Raw genomic sequence first — 21,471 nt, 5'->3', positions numbered from 1 at the left:
CGGTGTTAGGGTTTCCAGATGTAGGGGGCCTATATTTTACCGATTCTGTAAAGTTACTGAATCGGTAAATTTACAGAACCGGTAAAATACCGAATCGGTATATTTACTGATTCGGAAAAACCACATGTAGGTGGCACTCCTAAGAGTGCCACAGGCCCTTAAAAATCGGTATTTTACCACCCAATCCTATTGGGTGGTAAAATAACGAATTCAGGTGTGCATGCACATCTGTGCATGCACACCTGTGCAATGTGACACACAAGTCCGGAATTGGGGTGCTAGAGGGTGTCAAAGTGACACCCCCCGCACCCTTGCAGGATTCGGTATTTACAGATTCTGTAAATACCGAATCTGTATTTCCCATTGATTCCTATGGGCTTCATGGCCCATAGGAAACAATGGGAAATACAGATTCGGGATTTACAGAATCTGTAAATACCGACTTACAGATTCGTTAATTTTTTACCTACATCTGCCTCCTTCCAATTTACCGACTCTTAAATACCGAATCGGTATGAGTCGGTATTTAAGAGTCGGTAAATCGGATTTACCTACATCTGGCCCTTGGTGCGGTCCACTGGGCTTGAAGTGACTAAAATAGTAGAAATGGATTTAGAGACGTGAAGGAGTCAAGGAAAAAGACAACGATAATGTAGACATCGTCGTTGCCCAAGAGTGTGGAGGGAAACAAGAAAACTGGCAGCTATCAACAAGGTGTGGCAGGAGGTGAACAGAGCGGTGTCTGTATATTGTAAGGCGCAGGGGGTAGCAGTAGTGAAGTATGTGGGCATTGTGTAGGAGTACCCACAGTTATTTATATATGTTAGTGTACATTCACCTATGCTGGGAAATACACTTTAGTTAAAGCGGGTGACAGAGGTGCAGAGAAGGTGTTGGATGGGCAGGTCAGACAGCCAATAGGTTGGGGGTGGGCACAAGTACCATCTCAGGGTTCTTTCGGGTGGCGGACTCAGGGGAGCTAAGGATGAGGCTGCACTGCCTTTAAGTTATGTTTGCAATATAGAAATACAATATACAGCATATATATATAAAATCATATTAGTAGGTCCGGCAAGAAGACGAAGGTGTGCCCAGCTCGCTCTTAAATAAAGTGACTATGCCAAAAATAAGGCGTTCATAATGATTCCTTCCAAAACAAACAACTTCTGAGTTAATTTTCTCTTCAATGGGGAACATCTCAGAATACAGCAGAAATGGTGTAACCTGAAATTACCATTCTCCACAGTATCAGAATTTCTAAGAGCAAAATCAGGGCAGTAGAATTTCTTAAGATTCAAGGAAGGAAGCAAGAGTCATGCGTGAAACACGTCAGTAGATCTATCAACTGTGGAGATATTCAATGTAGAAAAAAAACTTACCATAATTCAAAGTCATGCAATCCCAAAACATATAATTTATTTTGCTTGTACACTTTTGAGTTGAACTGGTTAATAGTTGATCTTGGGCTGTGTGTATAGTTCGACGTTTTGCTGTATTGCCATGTGTATGAGCAGTATTTCAAGTATATAACTATAACAAACAATGTCATTTTCATCAAATAGTATCAAACATCTATAATAAAGCCAATCATATTTACCTTTGTAAATCTTGAACACCTCTGGGCACTGAGGATTCACATTATTACACCTGAAACAGCACATAAATCATGTTGGTCTTACAAACAAACACTGTATTTAGGACAACATAAGTAACACCACGTACACCCTGTTATTTGAAATATACAATACTGTAATCACAGGCGCTCCTGTGGACCAGAGCACAGTGCGTGTTAATATTACACACAATCAAAGCACCAGTGATACATGGAAACCCAGTTACACCCTGAAGGGCAGTGACTTGTTGAGAATAACAGGTGAAAACCAACTAAGAGTACAAGACACCATAAACCAGGGCCACGCTGCTTCCAATGATGAAGGACCATAGACTGGTAGCCAATAGAGTCTGTCCACTGGTAAAAATACTATTTCGCAAAGCTCGATTCAAACTGGCCCAAGCTCATTATCGCCACATGAACTGTCTGACGGCACTTAAAATAAACAGGGTGCATACAGGGAGTTCTCTACAATGCCAAAGATGCCATGAAACAGCTGAATTTATGAGTATGAGGTAGCACTGTCCTTCAGAATAAACATACTAGTCCGAGTTAGAGAGAAGGTTGCCTCGGTGCACTGGAAGGCTTCCTGAGACTATGTCCAGTGCTCGCAGCAGATGAAAGAAAGGGGAAGATGAAAAGAAAGTTCACTCCACTGGGAAATAAACTAGCAGCACTTAATCATGTCTTTAATTGTGTGTCTTGTTATTAATCTCTAGTTTCCGGCACCTGGGAATCTCTAAAGCCTTGCACATTGGAACATCTGTAGTACTGGACCTTGGAATCTCTGTGGTCCTGCACCTGGGAATCTCTCAAGTCCTGAAGCTTGGAATCAGTGTTCCTGCACCCTGGAGTCTCTAAATTACTGTAACAAACTATATCTGAAGTTATGCACCTGGAATCCATTAGGTTGTTGTTAAGATGAGCATCAATTGCATGTCCCAGTTGAAGAAGCACAGGAAGCAGTAAAGGTAAGGTTTCTTCTTTTATTTACAGGAGCTTCATAAGTGCAGGATCATGCACGTACCAGTTACAGTTGAATGCTGTAACGGCATAACAAATCGCACTATATTCCCGCATACATATTCAAAGATAACCCCCGCGAGCACACAACAGGAGGTTTTCCAAGGAAAACAAAGACCTGGGAAAGCTGTGTCTGAACTTAACAGCCTTCGCATGTAAACATAAAATAACACACTCATGAGGAACACCTCGCGCGCTTGCATTCAACACACCTTCCCCCTTGAAAGGATATATATATATATATATATATATATATATCTCCAAGTCCTGTCCACACCAAAATTCTGCAACACTTGATCAGCGATGCTTACAGGAATGGACCCTTATCACAAAGAAGTATCAGAGGGTCAGGAATTCTACAGGTGATTATTGAGGACAGTCATAGTGAGTTGTTACCACTAGCCATATAACTGGAAGTTACAGGAGCCAGGTCAGGTTAGGTTAGTGTCTGGTCTCTGGCATCCATCAGTCACCACTCGGAACCGCCCTTCATCATTTGGGGCTCCGAGGACCAACACTGCACCCGATCTTTTCTCTAACAGGAAAGGCTTGACCTTCCTGTTGGTCGGTGCATGGCAGGGAATATTTATAAACTGTCTAGTGGTGGAACGTGGTCGACATGTTTCAGCAATTATTGGCCATTTGCCTTGCTTTCTTCAGGACCTAAACATACCGCTACTGCAAACAGAAAAAAACCCCTATAATGTGAAGAAGTGTTTTTTTGTGTAAAAGAGAAGAATACTGGAACAACTTAGATATATAAGTGTCACCTGGACCTCCTAGGTGTGCTTGTTCCGAGTCTTCTCACACAATCAATGGTAGACTGAAATAAAAATACATGGCATGGCAAGGCAAATGGCCAATAATTGCTGAAACATGTCGACCACGTTCCACCACTAGACAGTTTATAAATATTCCCCGTCTTGGCTATTTTTGAACATTGGTGCTGGGAGCTATACCCTATTAAAATTTCCGTTGCTCCTTAAACCAATTTTATTCACTTTCTCTACATTTTTTGGTATCACTTTGTTCTTTGCACTGCACACACTTTTTTACCCCGTCAGTTACATCACCAGCACATAGATTTCCAACTCCAAACGATCATGCACCGACCAACAGGAAGGTCAAGCCTTTCCGGTTAGAGAAAAGATCGGGTGCAGTGTTGGTCCTCGGAGCCCCAAATGATGAAGGGCGGTTCCGAGTGGTGACTGATGGGTGCCAGAGACCAGACACTAACCTGACCTGGCTCCTGTAACTTCCAGTTATATGGCTAGTGGTAACAACTCACTATGACTGTCCTCAATAATCACCTGTAGAATTCCTGACCCTCTGATACTTCTTTGTGATAAGTGTTTATAGGGCGTGTATTCAGAGCAGGTCATTAAATTGCCCTCGGGTCCCCTTTAAGTGTATGTGTTGTAGATACAGGAATGGACCACCATTCAGGTTTCCATTTTCTTAAAGTGAGTTTATTGCTCTATTCTACTCAACATGACGCGTTTCGACCGGGTCTCCCTGGTCTTGATCTCATATAAATTCCAACCAAGAACATAATCTGCAAACTTAGCAGGTGGACTAAGTTCTTTGCCTTTTGATGTCATCAACTTGAGAAAGTCCCATCCTCACACTTTGATGAGGATTAGATGCATCCAAAAATACATTGCTCTTAAAATGTCACAACTTGCACCATTACCCTTGAACGAAGGGACTCTGTTGAGGTTTCATACATTACCCCCCTCAACAACTACAGCATTCCTAAAAGTTTGCATGCACGGATGGGGTCCGACCAAACACTCCCTCTTTCCATCGGTTTCGGATCTTTTAATGCGCAAATTACCACCAACGTTTACTTTTTGCTTGTTGACAGAACTCCTTCTGCCACCCAGGTCTTGCTTCATTTTGGATTTATAATCCCCCATTTTGCATCGGATTTCATTAAAAATTCAACTCAACATCATCAACAGTAGTGCTGCGCTTGTTTTTTAACCACTGTGGCACTAATTTCAACCCAGGTTTACGCCCCCTAAGCAGTTTGAAAGGACTAACTGAAGTAATATCATTGGGAGCTGTTCTATAAGCCAGACGCATAGAAAGTAACAACATTTCCACGTCATACCACTTTTGGCACCCGATTGGACTGCTTCCTCAACAACACTGTTAAATTGTTCCACTTGACCATTGGTATCAAGATGGAACACAGTGATTCTCCTTTTATGACACACCACACTTCGAAAGATAATCTTCAAAAAATATGCTGACAAATTGTGGTTCATGGTCAGTGTTAGACCTGGCACCTTGGCGTGAGTCTCCCTCCCACTTTTTGCTGATGTGCCTCAGATGTTTTGCTGGTGTTCGCTGCTCAGGGCACTGCGCCACGGCCAATCCTTGCCGCAGTGCAAGTGCTTCCAATGTAAAGTGTATCCGTAATTGATTTCCATGATTGGATTATTTGGTTTACTGTCAGTCCCCAGTAACGTGCACAAGGAGTGCCGGGGCTTGTAGATACAAATGCCGCTAGTGGGCCTGCAGCGCTGGTTGCGCCACCCACAGAAGCGGCCTCGTAAGATGGGTCTAGGGTCAGCCATTGCAGACCCTGCGTACAGTCTGGTACTGTCACGCTGACTGCGCAAGTGCACAGACTTGCCAGCCCCTAAACTTTCCCTTAACTTCATATCAGTCACCCCTATAGTAGGCCTACGGGCAGGGTGCATTGTAAGCATTAGGTAGGACAAGCCATGATGTGTGCGGCATGTCCTAATAGTGAATTACCACCCTTTTCGTTCTTCACTATTGAAGGGCTACCTGTTCTCATAGGCCAGGCTGGGCTGCCGGAATTTTTACACGCTATAGTCCCGGCAGGCTCAGGGAACACGGTGGCACGTCAAGTTTAGTATGCCTGAACTTAGAATAATAAAATACTTCCTTTAGCAAGGTTAATTTTAATATCCTGTGTTTGCAAATGCTACTTTTAGAAAGCATTTGCTCGCCTAACTATTTCAACCCGCCTCTGCCAGGATGTGCATCTGCTGTCTTGTGTGAGTAACAGGGCTGGGGAATTCCCGGGGACAGTCTGGGCTACCAGGTGGTGAATAGAGTGCTTACACCAGGATGGGTGGGCGGAGTAGTCCTTGATTCTGAATAGGGTTGTGCTCTGCCACCACAATGCTGGCTCCACCTCCTGCGGAGCCAGTCTGATGTCCCTGCCCTGCACCCTGAAAGAAGACAGCAGCTTCCTGTCAACAGAGTACTCCAAAACCGGGTTGAACCAGGCTCAGGCCCCCTGGCCTGCAAAGACAAAAGAAACTGTGTATAAAAGTAGGAGCCCGGCTCCTAGCAAATCAGATCCTGTTTTGACCACGACAAACCTCTGCCTGACTAGAAGGACCATGAGAAGCTAAAGGACGGAATCCGGTCCCTGCCCTGAAGGACTGGCCTGCAGTGTTGCCTTGCTGAGAACAGAGAGGAAAAGAACGGAGAGGACTTTGAAGACTTGTGCCTGAAACGATCTCCAAGGGCTTGATCTCGAGCTTGCCCCTAGAACTGAACCCCAGGACCAGTGGGTTCTATTCTGCCTGTGCCCGTCTGCTGTTGGGCCTTAAGTTCTTTTCCCTCGCCGGAGTTGTGACTCGGGTGCCTTCGCTCCTCCTAAGGTCGTGACAGCTCGGAGTCTGGTTCCCCCCCCCCCCCCCCCCCGCAGAGAGCCCCGCTCAAGCTTGAGCCGCCCTCCGCTTCAGTGCCGGGCCGCCCGCTCTCCTGTCACCTCGCCTGCTATGGAGCGCGTTGGGCGCCTCTAATCTTCTCCCCCCCCCAGAATCAGCACGGAGCGCATCTGATAGCCCCGGACGGTCCGTACGTCGTTACGTACCAGACTGTCTCGCTTTGCCCTATACCAAGGCTCGTGCCACACCTCAAGAAAGGCCTTCCATACATTGGTACCGGAGGCCCGGTGCTGCACCCGTCTGCCCCAGAACGCGACGCCCGACACAGATCTACAGATCCTGCTTGTCACAAGTGCATACCTGTGCCAACCATAGACCTCCGATTCTAACAGTCCCTAACCAACTCTTGGGGGAATTCCCTCCGTGCAAAATACACTGTCCAGAAATTCAACTACAACCTCAGAGGTAACATCCTTCATAATTTTGACCTCAGGCCACTTAGAATAGTAGACAATAAGAACCAAACCATAATAATTTTGTTTAGGCAAAACAGCAAACGGAAGAATAATATCAAGAACTAATTTGCGCTATGGACCATCAGGTAACTCAACCGGTTGCGGCTCAGTACAAAGAGCTTTTGCGGATTTATCACTCATTGCAAACTGTTGACACACCCTTACATGCTGCTCAACACAAGCATCAATACCTGGCCACCATAAACATTCTTTAACCCTTCTTCTTGAACTGAAAATTCTTAAATGTCCTTCATGTGCCGGACCAATAATAGAGTTTCTTAATCTGAATGGAAACCCTCACCCCCCCTGACAACTATGCCATTTTCTACCGCCAACTCCTCACTCACTTTAAAATACCCAGACAAATTATTTTGAATTTTCCTTTCTTCTGGCAATCCCTGAACAATAAACTCAGCGATAGTTTTGAGTTCAATATCTTTCTCCATTTCAACTAACCATTTATCCTCTTGAACAACGGGACAAGAATTTCCAAACAAACTAATATCCTTGTATGTAAATGCTACTTCACATTCTACTTTGTCATCTCTCTCAGAAGGAGCAGTGGCTAACGGCAACCTCGACAAGCAATCAGCGTGTACATTATTTTTCCAACTCACCTACTACTATTGATAGCGAAAAGTTTGCAATCTGGAAGCTAAGCTTGCCAAACTAGCGGACATTGTACTATCTCCACCTGGTGCCATCATGTATACGAGAGGTTTGTGGTCTGTTTTTATAATAAACTTGGTTCCCCATAGGAAAGTTCTGAAATGTTCAGCACCCCAAACACATGCTAAAATGTATTTTACAATTAGAGTAATTATTTTCAGTATCACGCAATCTCTAGATGCATAGTGTGGCTCAATGGTTAGAGCGGCAGACCCTGATGCAGAGGTCTAGCCCGGGACCAGGGTTCAATTCCCCGCCTCGGCGGGTCTTGGGCTCAAAATTCCACGGACCTGATCATTCTCGCCTCGGTGCCTATTCCAATCATGGAGTCCCACTCTGCAACTCTGGGCAATAGCTTACTTAATCTCCACAACGGCCCCCACAATGCTAAAGATGCCTGGCCTCCACCTTGGGGGTGCCCAGGAGTGGACACCTCACAGGGAAAGCCAGGATGGGTTCCACAGCGGTATTCGTACAAGCGCCTTGAGACCCTTGCGGGTGAGTAGTGCGCTATACAAGTATCAATTTACATTTTACATTTACAACTACACATTCCCTGCCGTGGTCTCTTTGGAGGAGCACACCACCCAGACCACTATTGCTGGCGTCAACCATTACAATACTTTGTTTGCCTATCACAAAGGGTTTTAACCCCTTCGCTGCGGCGGCAATTCCGCCGCAGCGCTAGGGGGGAAGGGGGCCCGAGCGGCGCTCGCATGCTCGTGACGGAGCCGCTCCGTCACGAGCCACGGTTGCGCTGTGCTCATGACGGAGCGGTTCCGTCATGGCCCGCCCGCTTAATAGAACGCACCGCGCAGGCGCGAAATCAGCGCCGCGCAAGCGCGGCGACAGGGCAATGACGGAACCGCTCCGTCATGAGCACAGCGCAACCCCGACTCGTGACGGAGCCGCTCCGTCACGAGCCACGGTTGCGCTGTGCTCATGACGGAGCGGTTCCGTCATGGCCCCGCCCGCTTAATAGAACGCACCGCGCAGGCGCGAAATTAGCGCCGCGCAGGCGCGGCGGCAGGGCAATGACGGAACCGCTCCGTCATGAGCACAGCGCAACCGCGGCTCATGACGGAGCGGCTCCGTCATGAGCATACAAGGGGTTAAACAAGTGCATTGATAACACATGCTTTCAACTGGGAAAAAGCAGTACTCATTTCTTAGGTCCACTTGAAAACAGCATTTTTCTTTGACAAACTCCTGAAAGGATCCACCTTAGAAACATAGATTAAGATATATTTTGCATAGAATCAGTTAAGCCAAGAAACACCACCATTTGCTCTTTAGTACTAGGGGTAGGTGCATTGAGTATGCAGTCAACATGGCTCTTATTGGGTTTAATACCGTCTCCACTAAGGTTATGCTCAAGGTACTCTACTTAATTTTCTTTTAAATCTGCATGTCAGCGCTTAACATGAGACCTTTAGATGACAAAGCAGGAATTACTTAAGATTGAAATCATGTTCCTCGTGGTCTTCACCAAAGACTAGAAGATCATCTTGGAATGCAACCGCTCCAGATAAGCCTTTTAAAGTTTCCTTCATAAGTCTCTGGAACACTGAAGCTGCACTTGCCAACCCAAATGGCATTCTACAGAACCTAAATAATCCTTCTGGTGTAATGAAGGCAGTATAATTCTTTGATTCATCATCCATGACAACTTGATGATATGCACTAGTAAAGGTCTAAACATGAAAAAACATTTGCACCAGCCAGGGTTGAGACCATTTCATGTAAATTTGGGAGAGGATGAGCATCTACCCAAATGGCACTATTTAGACTGCGCAAGTCCACACAATCTCAATTCCCTAGAATGTTTGACCGAAATCACAATGGGAGAAACTCATGGTGATGATTCTACAGGTTCAATAATGTTTTTACTGCAGAAATCTTTCAACATATCTTTAAGCTGGTTTCTGCAAGAAAGAGGAACATTGTTCACTCTATGATGCACAGGAATCGCACCTTCCAGGATTTCAATGGAATGTCTAAATCCTTGGCAAGTCCCCAACTTGTCATCAAACACGCTAGGAAATAACTCTTGTATGACTTTAGCGGAATGACAATTGCCAGAATTGGAGTTTCCTATATTAAATACTTGGGGGTCAGCAGTAGGATCTAAGGTCCTAAGGTTGGCCCATCTCTTCTTGATATGGCCAACCTAAAAGTGGATACATAAACTTTACCATGTGAGGAACGACCAGAGAAAACGAAATCTGCCCAAATGAAACCAACCAAATCGAATTTGTGCCCAGTATTGCCACGTGGCTGATGGGGACATTAGTGACATTGTTACATTTGCATGAGCTTAGACGCCATGATGCTGCTTTTTGCGCACAACACTACATGCTTATGTTTATCATGAATCAGTTTGTCTTTCACCTGAGAACACGTTGCTGTGCACATCTTTCTGTTCCTGGAGTTCAGTCTGAACATTGTGGACGCGGTTAATAAACACTGCCATTTGTTATTCTGTTCTGGTCAGGCCCTAGCTCCTAGACCGAATATACCGGTGCAGCTGCTATAGGCGGGAACTCATATTTTGATATTATGGGAATGCACGCTTAGGTGGGACACACTTAGAGAGGGACCTTTCCATGGAGAAGAGCTATATGCACCTGTGATGTAGAAATAAGATTTATGTCCTGAGGTATGGGGTCTGCTGACCAGAATTCTTCTCTTTTATAATTATAATTCTATTTATCAAGGGGGGGAGGGCGGCATGAGCTTAGGCACTGTAGTCCTTTCTCTGCAGTCAATATAAAATTACTTCTCCCTTCATGATTTATGGCCTAACTGCTAGGCTAACCATATTAGTATTAGGCATCGTTCTGCTCGTTGTGGCTCGTATACTGCATTTAAGAGCATGTTAGTTGAAATAAACATTTTAAACTAATTTCGTGTCTCCGTTTGATCTTATTGTGAACAAAAACAAGTTGGTGTACGAAAAGGTGTGTCTTGGTTCCAAGATTCCTGAGAGATCATGGAGTGTTCTGTTCTGGGTTGTTCATTCATTTATTACTCCCGTTGTGTGTAGGAGAGTGAGACAGACACTATAGCTAGTCGGTCTAGGGCTTGTGGGTACTAAGGTGGTAGGAAGGCACAGCCACTATGCACTAAGATCCCATAATCTTGCGCATAGTTCTGCGGATGTGCAGAATCCCCGCAACATGGCACCACCAACGCTTGGTCTGGTACTTATCTGCGAGAGCAGCTGAGTAGCGCTTGTGCAAGTCCACAATACCCTCTCGCCAGTATCTGGAGATGTCCAGTGTGCATTAGGTTATCCTCCTGTATTTCAGATTATAGGTTTTTCAAGCTTGGATTTTAAAAGGTTTTAGTTCTTTGTTCTATTCCAAATATTGAGCTAACGTTTCTTCCTTATCTTTGATAGAATGGCTGTAGCACTAGCAGATCCCAATCATGCTGCTCTTACTGCGCACTGCACTCAAAATTGAGTCGCGGGAGCTACCATTATCTTTGTAGTGGAGGCGAACGCTGCATATCGCTTCAAGGTTTTTTATTCTTGGGTGACCTTTCCTGCGGTTAATGCCAATGACTGCTTCTTTCATAAAAATACTCATGCCCAGATTCCCCAAGTATATACACCATTTTGGTCAATTGAAGTTCCGTTGTCAGATAAGGAACATACTATATGGTTTAATGTTGCTCTACCTCACCCGGTTACATTGGTCCATTTAGGCTTCGTATCGGTTGACGGGGCCACATGGCCCATTTTGGCGGGATTTACACCACGTGTAACAACAAAAAGGGAGAGTAAGTGGAGGGCGGTACTCCTGGTCCCCTAGACCCTAATCTGTATAAACACTGTAGTCAGGTGTCGCAGCACACCCGGATGGCACTCGGCTGTCCGGGTGGGACCCCGATGATGAAGCATGTCACCAACCAAGTTGGTGAGTGATGGGTCTTCTAACAAAAGAACTATTTTCTTTTGATTTCTCCATCTCCTCACACGCCAATAGGACCTACGCCTTGGTCCAATGGTTATACTCCTTTTGTTTATAGGGATTTACACCACATCCTAATTTATGTGGTGTTACACACATAGAGCTAACTGAACTTTATGCCTCTATAACCCATGTCCATCAGAGTGTGATACAATATGTTCTCACACTATACAAGCGGCTCCGATTGGAGCCCCTCAACAACAACATTCACATGGTGGCTTGGTGATAAGTCCCCACATGATTAATTCAGCGATGGGCAAATGTCCTTAACCCCTTCCATGCTGATGACTAACCCCAGCCGTCATACACTACGGTGCTCGTGTGCTGATGACTGCTGGGTTCGTCACGGCCCACCCCTGTTCGTGTTGTTTACAGCACAGCAGGGGAATCGTGGCCGCATGGAAGGGGTTAAAATAGGGACGACCTGCCGTTCTGGGTTGGTGAAAAGTTTGAGCAACTTGAAGCTGTTTTCCCTAACACAACACCGGTTGAAAAATACAGAATTTTGACGATGAATTTACCGAAGGGTCTTTTACCAAATGTCATAAATTGTACCACATGGGGTACAATTTTTGAGGCGTTGTATTCCCTTTGTTTTGGCACACCCTCTATGGCAGTCCTACCTACCGTTCGGAGGAAGGTTCCGGATGAACACAGGGCTGAGGCATCTCTATCGTCTCTGACATGATTCTAGCTGATATTAAAAGGGGGGGGGGATGGGTGGGGGTGCTGCGAGTCTACAAATTAGCAACAAACTCGAATTAGCTGCGAATGCCGATAATCAGCACAAGTTGGCAAAAAATTATAGCTAAAGTCTAGAAATCATTGTCACGCAATAATTTGGGTGTCCAACCCTTTGTACAGCCACAAACGCAACTTAAAGCTCCCCCTGACAAGGAGGGGGTCCCTTCTTTCCTAATAAGAATAAAAATAAACAACAAAAAACAGCAGCCGAAGCAGAGGTCGCGTGCTAGTTCACGACACCTGTGTCTTCTGAACGTACATATGATTTGCGTGATCATTCCTGACTCTAGTTCTCCTTGTTCCTTGCAGGAATGATCGGATCAAAAACTTCAGAATGGAAAACCAGGCAAGACCACGCAACAGTGACGTGAATTGCCGCGCCAGTTTGACCTTAAAGCCAAACCAGAGGGACAGCCACCTTTTTGTGGCCAATTTCAAAAGAAAACGGTTGCTGCTGTAATAGCAAAATATGCCCCCGTCGGTGAGGACCCGTCTCCTGGATTGGAGATGGGCTGTGACACTCCTCGACCGCACGGCGGAAGTTACCATAGTACGGGAGACACTGCGTCCATGTCTGGAGGCGAAAGCAACGGCCACATTAGTCACTGTAGAAACAGCTGATACAAGAGTTGCACCCCTGGACAGACTAGATGAAATTAATTTACAGACTGAGGGAGATATTGAGCGTAAACTTAAGGGTATCTTTTGGGATAACCTTACTTCCTCATATGACATTTTATTGGCAGAGGCGGACTGGCCTCCTTCGTTTGTTTTGACTTCTTCAAGAGGGGAGGATGCTATACTACTGAGCTTTTAGAAGTCCTTCCTGAAGAGACAAAACATGCATATGCGGAGGAGTGGGCTTTGGCACTTGCGCCAGCCGTCTACCGTAATCAGGTGGGTTGGGATAGATTTTCACCTGCTCAAGAAATTCCGTTGCGGTCAATGCCACAGCCGCAGGGTCAATACCCAATCAAATGGGAGGTGAAGGCCAACGTTAGTGATATTTTAACAGAGTTAGAGTATCAAGTTATAATTAAACCCTGTGTATCGCCCATGAATAATCCTCTTTTTCTGATATCGAAACCCGATGGTTCTTATCGGATAGTTCTGGATTACAGAAATTTAAACAGTCATGTTCGTACATTTGCAGTGCAGAACACTCCTAGCTTGGCGTTGATAAACAATATAGTCAGTAAAAAGTATAAAACAACTTTGGAAAATACAAATGGTTTTTACAGTCACAATGTGGCTCCTGAGAGCCAAAGCTGCACAACATTTACCGCTGTTGGCAATCTGAAAAAATTCACAAGGTTGCTAATTGTCTATAGGAATAGCCCATGTGCATTCTTCGTGCGCGCGGTGTCTTACATGGGATTGATCCGGATGCGCTCTTTTACGTCTGACATTTATTTGACTGATGACGAGTTGATTCCGCATCAGGTGCATGTTGACCGCATTATTGTGTCGTTTTCTGACATAGGCTACACATTTAATTTTGCAAAGTCTCACATTGCCTTTTTGGCTGTTCTCTTTTTGGGTTATGAGCTCAATCACGAAGGAAGGGGGTTAGCCCCCCCCTTTCTGGAGAAATGTGCGCAATTGCAACCACCTTCTACATGAAAGAAATTACAATCTTTGTTGGGCTTGAATTTCTGAACATATATTCCAGATTATGCTCTACGTATCAAACCGCTTTATGCATTGATACAACTAACATATTCTTCCAGCTGGCTTCCGGAACATACTTTAATTCTTCGGTCGTTGCAGTCAGACATGCTGGAGACCAATTTTCTGTTAACTCGTGATAGCACGAGTAACTTAGTTATACAGATTGTGCCTGGAACTTTGGGGTTTTCTTACCGGACGTTTAATGAGGGGGGATACCATCCCCATTGCATACAAATCACATTTGTACACTCCTGCTGAATTGCGGTTTGCACCAATTGAGAAAATTCTTACGTCTGTGCAGATGGAACACTCGCTTGCACAGGGAAAACACATTATGATGGTTTCACCAATTCCAGAGACGGAGGCGGTGACCAAAGCAAGTGTACTGAATACAAAAGCTTTGCACTCACGGTGGATTCAGTGGGCAAGTTTTTTGATGTCTTCTGAAGTCACTTTCATCTTTGACCCTTCTTTGCAGATCCAGGAATTTTTACAGTACGAGCAAGTACATCCTGCGCCGCAGTTTCTTCTTCCACTTGAACAGTATAAAAGTGTAATCTACACAGATGGTTCGGCTCAACCGGCCGTAGGTTCAAAGCACGATTACCCGGCTACAGGTGCCATTGTGGCAGGTTCGATGGCTGACCGTGAATACCTGTCATCCTTGGTACACACACAGTCTCTGGGAGACTGCACGGCACAGTTGGCTGGGTTACGTGCTTTGGTGTTAGCTCTTGGATTTGCTGATCCTACAGTTTCTACCCTAATAGTATGCAACTCTTTCTACTGTGTACAATTATATGACTATCTTTACTTTTGGTCTCAAAATCAATTCCAAGACTCAAAAGGTAGCGCAATTAAGCATAAAACACTTTGGATTAGAGTGGCAGCTCTTAAGGAAAGCTTGCCGCTCACACGTTATTCATATTCTTGACCATCAGCGTGTGGGAGCACATGAGGTTGGTAATTCTTTTTCTGATGAAGGCGCAAAATCTACGGTAGCCACATGTTTAGTAGCAGCAGTTACAAGGTCAATGTCTAAAATTGATTATGATAATCTTGAGGCAATAGCTGCCACAAAAGATGGGATGGCTTTCCCAAGCGGTTTCCCGTCTAAATATTCATATCATATGTCTCCGGAACAAGTTCCCTTTGCAGCAATACTGTCCGTTGGGGAATCGGCTTCTCCTTAATGAGGACCGCAGACTTTCAAAAAGATCTCTGGGTGGGCGGACCTCGTACAAAATGTTCTTCGGCATTAAAATGTTTGTGCCGGACGTTGATGGCCTAGACTTTGCGGCTGTGGCAGCCACAACTTTTGACGTAGATAACCATTCAACTGTGTTACAGGATCTACAGACAACTCACAAGATGACAATGCAGTACTGATCCCAGTCACTGGCTGGCTACCTAAATTCGGAGATCTGGTCCGGGAGAAGATGGAGAACAAAAAAGAATTTGGTCCATCCTAGCGAGCACCCATACCAGTACTCGGATTAAAGGGTACACGTACCGTCATTTTGCCTCCATTGCCTGGTCGCGAAGAAAATTGAAACATTTCTATTGAACATGTCAAATGACACCCTCTAGCAGATGCGGAGTAGTATGCACAGAAACGTTCCACAAGAGGATCTCTCACTTTCTACTATGACTTCACCAGTGATTACATCTATTGTGATAAGAAAGATTGAAACTTCTGCAGATATGCAGCCGATTCAGTTATTGACGCCAGCTTAGTCTCCGCCCGTGTTTCCCTTTCTCTGGAAATGGCAGTGGCAGTTCATAATTCTGTGCCCGATTCATCTTTTTTGTGAAGACCGACCGCTGTTACATCGTCTGGATACTGTGCATTATTACACGGACAGAGACAATTTTTCTTTGCCTTCTTGGTCTTCATCATCTGATTCCACTAGAGGAACCACCAACACTTCTTAGTATTTTTTCTTTTTGCATCAAGAAGCACTATCTTGTCCCTCAATGGATCTACGTTTGGATGGTGCTCATCGTGGTGTTCCTTTTCATGTGTATTGGGTTTTTGACAGTCTTTCCTTTTTATCAATGACACTATTTGCCTGAATTCTCTGCAGTCCACCAAGTAAATGGTGTCCTAGCCCTGTTACAGTCATCACACGTGTTAAAAAGAAACCAACTATGTGAATATTTGTCACTTTCCTGTGGTTAATGGGATTGTTTGGGATAATGTCCTTTACGAAATTCTGAGTCCGCCAGACTATTCGCATGCCAGACGTCTTTAGAGTCTCCTTGGGGGACGTAATCACACCTGGGATGCATTCTGATGACTGGGACGTTAATGCTGTACATTCTTTGTTTTCAGATTTGAAGTATTTTACTGCATTCAAAACTGAAGATTTATATTTGAATTCTACTAATTACGGGGATTTATTCTGTTTTCAGCATTATGTTCATTTTTGCACAAATCAAACACTGTTAGAAACCTGGTTAGTTATACCACATAGGAACATTGTCCGGTACCATCTTTGACTAATTTTCATATACCAAGGTATGTTTGTATACTACAATGGATATACCCTGTCTGACACGAAATCTTATTACTATAAAAAAAAATGCCCAAACACTAATAAAACGAATGTTGACCCACACTAAATTGGTAAATTCTTCGACATTCATAGCCGAATTGGCAAAAAAGGGTTAGGAGTATTGGAAAGATAAAGCTGATTTGAAGTCAATAAGGGGTACCAAAAACATGCAGGCAGAGGAGACTGATTCATTACATTGTGCTTGTCTGATCCCATCTCAAATGCTATTTCTGAATCAGATGGCCCTACAAATTACATGATTTGGCTTGGCCACAGCTAAGATTTCGAATTCTTCTTCTATCCCGTCCTTAGCACTTCATGATAATTGGAAAAAGTTTACGAATTATTCTGTGAATGACTTGCATGAGTTAATGAAAAAATTGTACATTTGATTCCTCCCATAGTGATCATTTGGACTGGTTAATATGGCCCATTAATGCAAACTCGTGCCAGTTACGTTTTTCCAATCTGTCGGAAGGTTTCACTTTGATTAGACCTGACCCGCGTTTTGCTCACAGACATTCAATTACTACATACTGAGTGAGCAAATTGTGCAATGGTTGGAACAATCATCATTGTCAGCTGTTTAACAGCATCTGTCCCGGCTATCTGGTGACATTGATCTGGGTGATTTTCTTTTACGTCCAAGATCCCCATGACCCAAACGCTTTGCTTATTTGGCCTATAATGACCTGTGGAAGCTTTCTCAGACAGAGGCAGCGTTCAGATGGCGACTGCTTCACCAAGACAATTTGCGTAAAGTACTTGATGTGGTTAATAACAGCATTAACACTTTCTTTACAGATTTATATGTTAGACAATATTGTATCATCTGTAATTAACATTGTGCAATCCGATGTGTCTGTTATATCATGGTTAAAATCAACTGCGTTCGGTCTTGCAATTTGGCAGGACTTTGCAAACTTTGAAAAATGGGAAAGCACCATGAGATTATTTATATAGTACAGCTTTACTTTTACCTTTTGACAGACAAACAAAAGTTAATCCCTGTGAAAGACTCGACATACACGTTACATATAGAAAAATTGAACAGCTCCTTTCTCGATAGCGGAAACTGATTCTTCAGTATGGTTATTACATGGGGTGATTTCCTTACCTATTTCTCTTTTTCAGTTTAGTGCTTGTAAAAAGCATTTTTCTATAGGTAGATTCGAGCCTTTGGGTAGTAGTTTCTTACACAAATTGTGTGAATTACCATTTATTTATCACTGTTTAATAGAGAAAAAAAAAGACTTTTTCCTTAAGGGGGAGGATTGTGATTCAACATTGAGACATGCAGCAATATGCAAACAAGTCCATCTTCTCAGTGCTTGTAATGTGTCTGCGCCTAATTTACCTTGTTTTTTAAAAGGAACTCCAGTCCCATCAATAATTCCCGCGCTCACTTTGCTTTCTAACTGTAGTTATCTCATTTTGAATAACCACAACTTCTGCAGCTTACGGGTAGGCATTCCGTATATAGTTAGTTTCCGAACGGGTTACTTGTTGTGGCAATGTTCTATTTCCACCTCCGCATGGGGTTGTAGATAGTACTCTGGCCTCCCATTCCCACTTTGAAAACAGACTTCAACAAATTAAGTAGGCTCAAAGCGCTATTGTTCCAACAAGAAGTGGTTTTCACATCAGCGTGAGAGACCTTCGAATTGCAAGTGGCTAGCACCTCTAGTGAGATTCATTCCTTTTTAAATACAAATCTCCCACTGCATTTTGGGAAGTTAATTCATCACATTTTTAATGCGTTTGATATGGAAGGCCTTGCACATTTTTTAAGCTTGTAGGCTCTGGCCAGGTCTAGTCTTTACAGACAATTTTTGGCGTAATACCGGCATTTATACATTCTATTTTTTACAGCGCATTTGAAGGTTTCCACTGATCCTCTTGCTGGTGTGAGGTGTGCTGGTGCTCCTGCTTCTGTTACGCAATGGATGACCATTCTGTAGTGCTGCACAGACCAAAACAGTTATGTCTGTACCGTGATAAACTCCCACTAGTTTTTGGATGAGGGCCTCTTGCGACGCTAAAAATGGGCTTCTTTCGCACCTTTCGTTTTGCCTACTTTACTTGCATGCAACCTGTGTTCTATTGCCATTGGTGCCCTTTCTACTGGGCCTTGGATGTCTGCCTCTCCACAACAGAGAGATGTCCTGGATTAGGTTTTGTTGGTGGGTCCCTTGTTGGTCCATGACGAGGCCTGTTCTGGTGACATGTGTAGGCTTGGAGCTGCTGCACTTGGAGTTGTGGGATACTTGTGAGGAAGCGGAACACCCACACCAGGTCTGATATCTGGGTTATGTAACTTTACTTTGGGACAGTTTTTGTTGACATTCTGGGACAAAATAGTGTACCAAGCACATGAATCTACCAGTACATGAATGTGCACACCAATGATTGTGACATTACAAGAAGGATCGGTTGTGCCACTTCCCTCTGAGTTCAACATAGTATTCACATCATGTTCATCATTCTCAGAAATACTGTCATAATCATCAGCAAAATGAACAACACTCTCCTGGGAGCCTATCTGCATACTCTGCTGAAAGGTCCTTTCTTCCCGCATTTGAAACAAGAGCTTTCAATAGCTGGACAATTTTTAGAGTTCCCTAGATGCCCACTGCTACCACATCTATAATATGCAGAAGGACCTCTTATTGTCTTGACTTACATCTTTGGGTGTGTCATTCCTTTGACTATTACTACATTTGGAAGGTATATTTTTTCTGTTTTATCAAAGTCTTTGGAAACAACTTGCACTTCACATTTCTCTGTACTTCTTATTTCTCGTGCACTTTTCTCAGCATGTTCAATTGCTTTGTCAATTCCAATAGCTGCACTAAGAGACATATCAGGAGTAGTCCATAACCTTTCCTGAATTTCCGTATTATTCTCGCGTGAAACAAAATATTCTGCTAAACTCTAAACATTTATAATATCATGTGCCGTGTGCAAAGCAACAGGAAGAATAAAATGGGGTTTAGCTTCTTAAAAAGCTCATGCTAACTTAACATAGTATAAAGACAAATGCACTCCATATGACAGTAGAAACCGAGCGATTGTGTGGTCTAATCCCTTCAGCATAGTTTGAAATCGACCCAAGCAGTTTTTTTTTTTAAACTGAAGGAGCGTCTTTGGTTAACCCCTTTGGCACTGCGTGAAACTGACACAAGCTGTTTCTCTTTGTGCTTTGCCTGCATTTCTTCCCAGAGAGCATTGTAATGAGACATTTCTCACTTATGGTAACATTTTCTTTATTCAGAATAACTGTGGGGCGCAGGTGCATATTTATGCAAGAAGAGGTTTGATGCCCTTGAAAGAGTACTGCTGTCAGTTTATATGTGTATCTTATCACAGTGATACACACTATTCATTCCTGTTAACAGACAACGGTGACTACTTTTTATTATTGTCATTTTTTTTCTTTTGTGCTTTTACAAGTAATAGTCTTAGTATGTCAGGAATCGTACCACCTCTATCTTTTCTATCGTCTCCTGGTGAACCACCCATGGCTTATGACATATGGGAACCTGTGTTTTTAGCATTTGTTGAGGTTCTTGAAGGGGAAGAGTGTGAACGAGAAAGGAAATTGGCTCTTTTGAAACATTGTTCAGGTGGTATGGGTTTAAAAGAATTTAAAATCCGGCTCTTGTCAATCCTGGAAACATTAATGTATATCAGTATGCAGCTAAACAATTAAGTTTGAGGTATCTTAAGAAAACCAACACTGTTATGGAGAGATTTATATTCTATTCCAGGAAACAGTTGGCTAATGAGTCCATTGACAAGTGTCTCTGCGTTCAGATCACTTGATGTCACAAGCAATTTTGAACATATTTCATATGAGCAAGTACTAAGGGACCAAATATTAATGAGGACTAATATGTTTTTCCTATAGTATCAGTCTAGCTTGGTAAGCTATGTCTGCACAGTGAGTGCTGCGGCCCTCAAGGTTACTTCAACACAGAAGTTGATTTTCGTTCTGATCAGCGCACATTCTAGACATAACACATATGCAGCTGTGGGTGGCTCGACTTCTCAGCGCGTTTGATATGGCATTGCGTAGAGCATGCGGCAGCAGTCTGACGAACCTTCGCATGCGGAGAGCTTGTGTAGAATATGATGTGATCTCATTATACTAGAACCTAAGGTATGGGGCCGCCCTTGTAATCCCAAGAGACCTTCTATAGATCTAATCCAATATACTAGCAAGGGAGGGTAAGAAGTAGGTGCCTTTAGCCTTCTGACAATTAGCATTTAACATGCTTTCTCCTTTTGTATTCTATGGAATTGTAACTATGCTGATAACCTTGTTTCTGATAATATGTTTGCTTGAATTATCTAAGATACTGTACCTGAGAGCACAGCATTAGAAATAAATGTTTCCAAATAGCACGTGTCCTCATTCATTCCTTGTTTTGGGCTGATTAGTGAGTATAACAAAAGAGTGTTCATGTGTTCCACGTTTCCTGAGGTGTACTAAGTCCATGTTCAGGGTTGTCGAAGTATTGGGGATCTGTAAAACCCAATAAGACACTGGTTGCTAGTCTGGTTTGCGATTTTGGATACTAAGGTGAGTTTTGGTACGCCCTAATTCACTGAGGTTCCAAGTCTTTGCGCACAGTTCTGCGTCGAAGCGGAATCCCTGCGACACTACTTTGCCATGAGGCAATCTCCATCGATACAACAGAGTCTGTGAGCCAATGCAGAGTAATGAGACACTCCACTTCCTTGATGCAGCAACTTCTGTAGACCAATAGTTGCTTGTTGTGGTAATGAAAACAAATTCTATGTCAGTCCACGGAGGCTCAGATTATGCTTCTCTTAACTTTACTGGCAAACAGAAGCAAATGAACAACTTTAAACTCCGCATACCTGGAAGTACAACCCCCTCTATAGTATGCACCAATCACTATCAGTCCATTGTGTATATATAGTACATCAAGAATACATCACTTCCTCTTTCTTTGCTGCTGCAGCAGCGAGTTAAGTGTTTTCCTTTTCTTTCGTAATGAGTCTCGCGCGCTCTTT

At 43.7% G+C, this 21,471-nt stretch overlaps 1 protein-coding gene across 1 annotated transcript in view; it reads right to left on the bottom strand.

The window, feature by feature from the left end:
• Nucleotides 1–21,471, bottom strand: part of LOC147710237 (E3 ubiquitin-protein ligase TRIM39-like) — a 192,891-nt gene that overhangs the window by 51,882 nt on the left and 119,538 nt on the right. The window contains exon 5 of the mRNA XM_086920910.1: nt 1,598–1,647. Within this exon, the coding sequence (XP_086777036.1) occupies nt 1,598–1,647 (50 nt within the window). The remainder of the gene's footprint in view (nt 1–1,597; nt 1,648–21,471) is intronic.

The sequence above is a fragment of the Lissotriton vulgaris genome, chromosome 5, assembly GCF_964263255.1.
Source record: "Lissotriton vulgaris chromosome 5, aLisVul1.2, whole genome shotgun sequence".
In the NCBI taxonomy this organism is placed as follows: domain Eukaryota; kingdom Metazoa; phylum Chordata; class Amphibia; order Caudata; family Salamandridae; genus Lissotriton; species Lissotriton vulgaris.
Note: the sequence above shows the minus strand (reverse complement) of the source record. Positions and strands in the feature narration are given on the sequence as shown.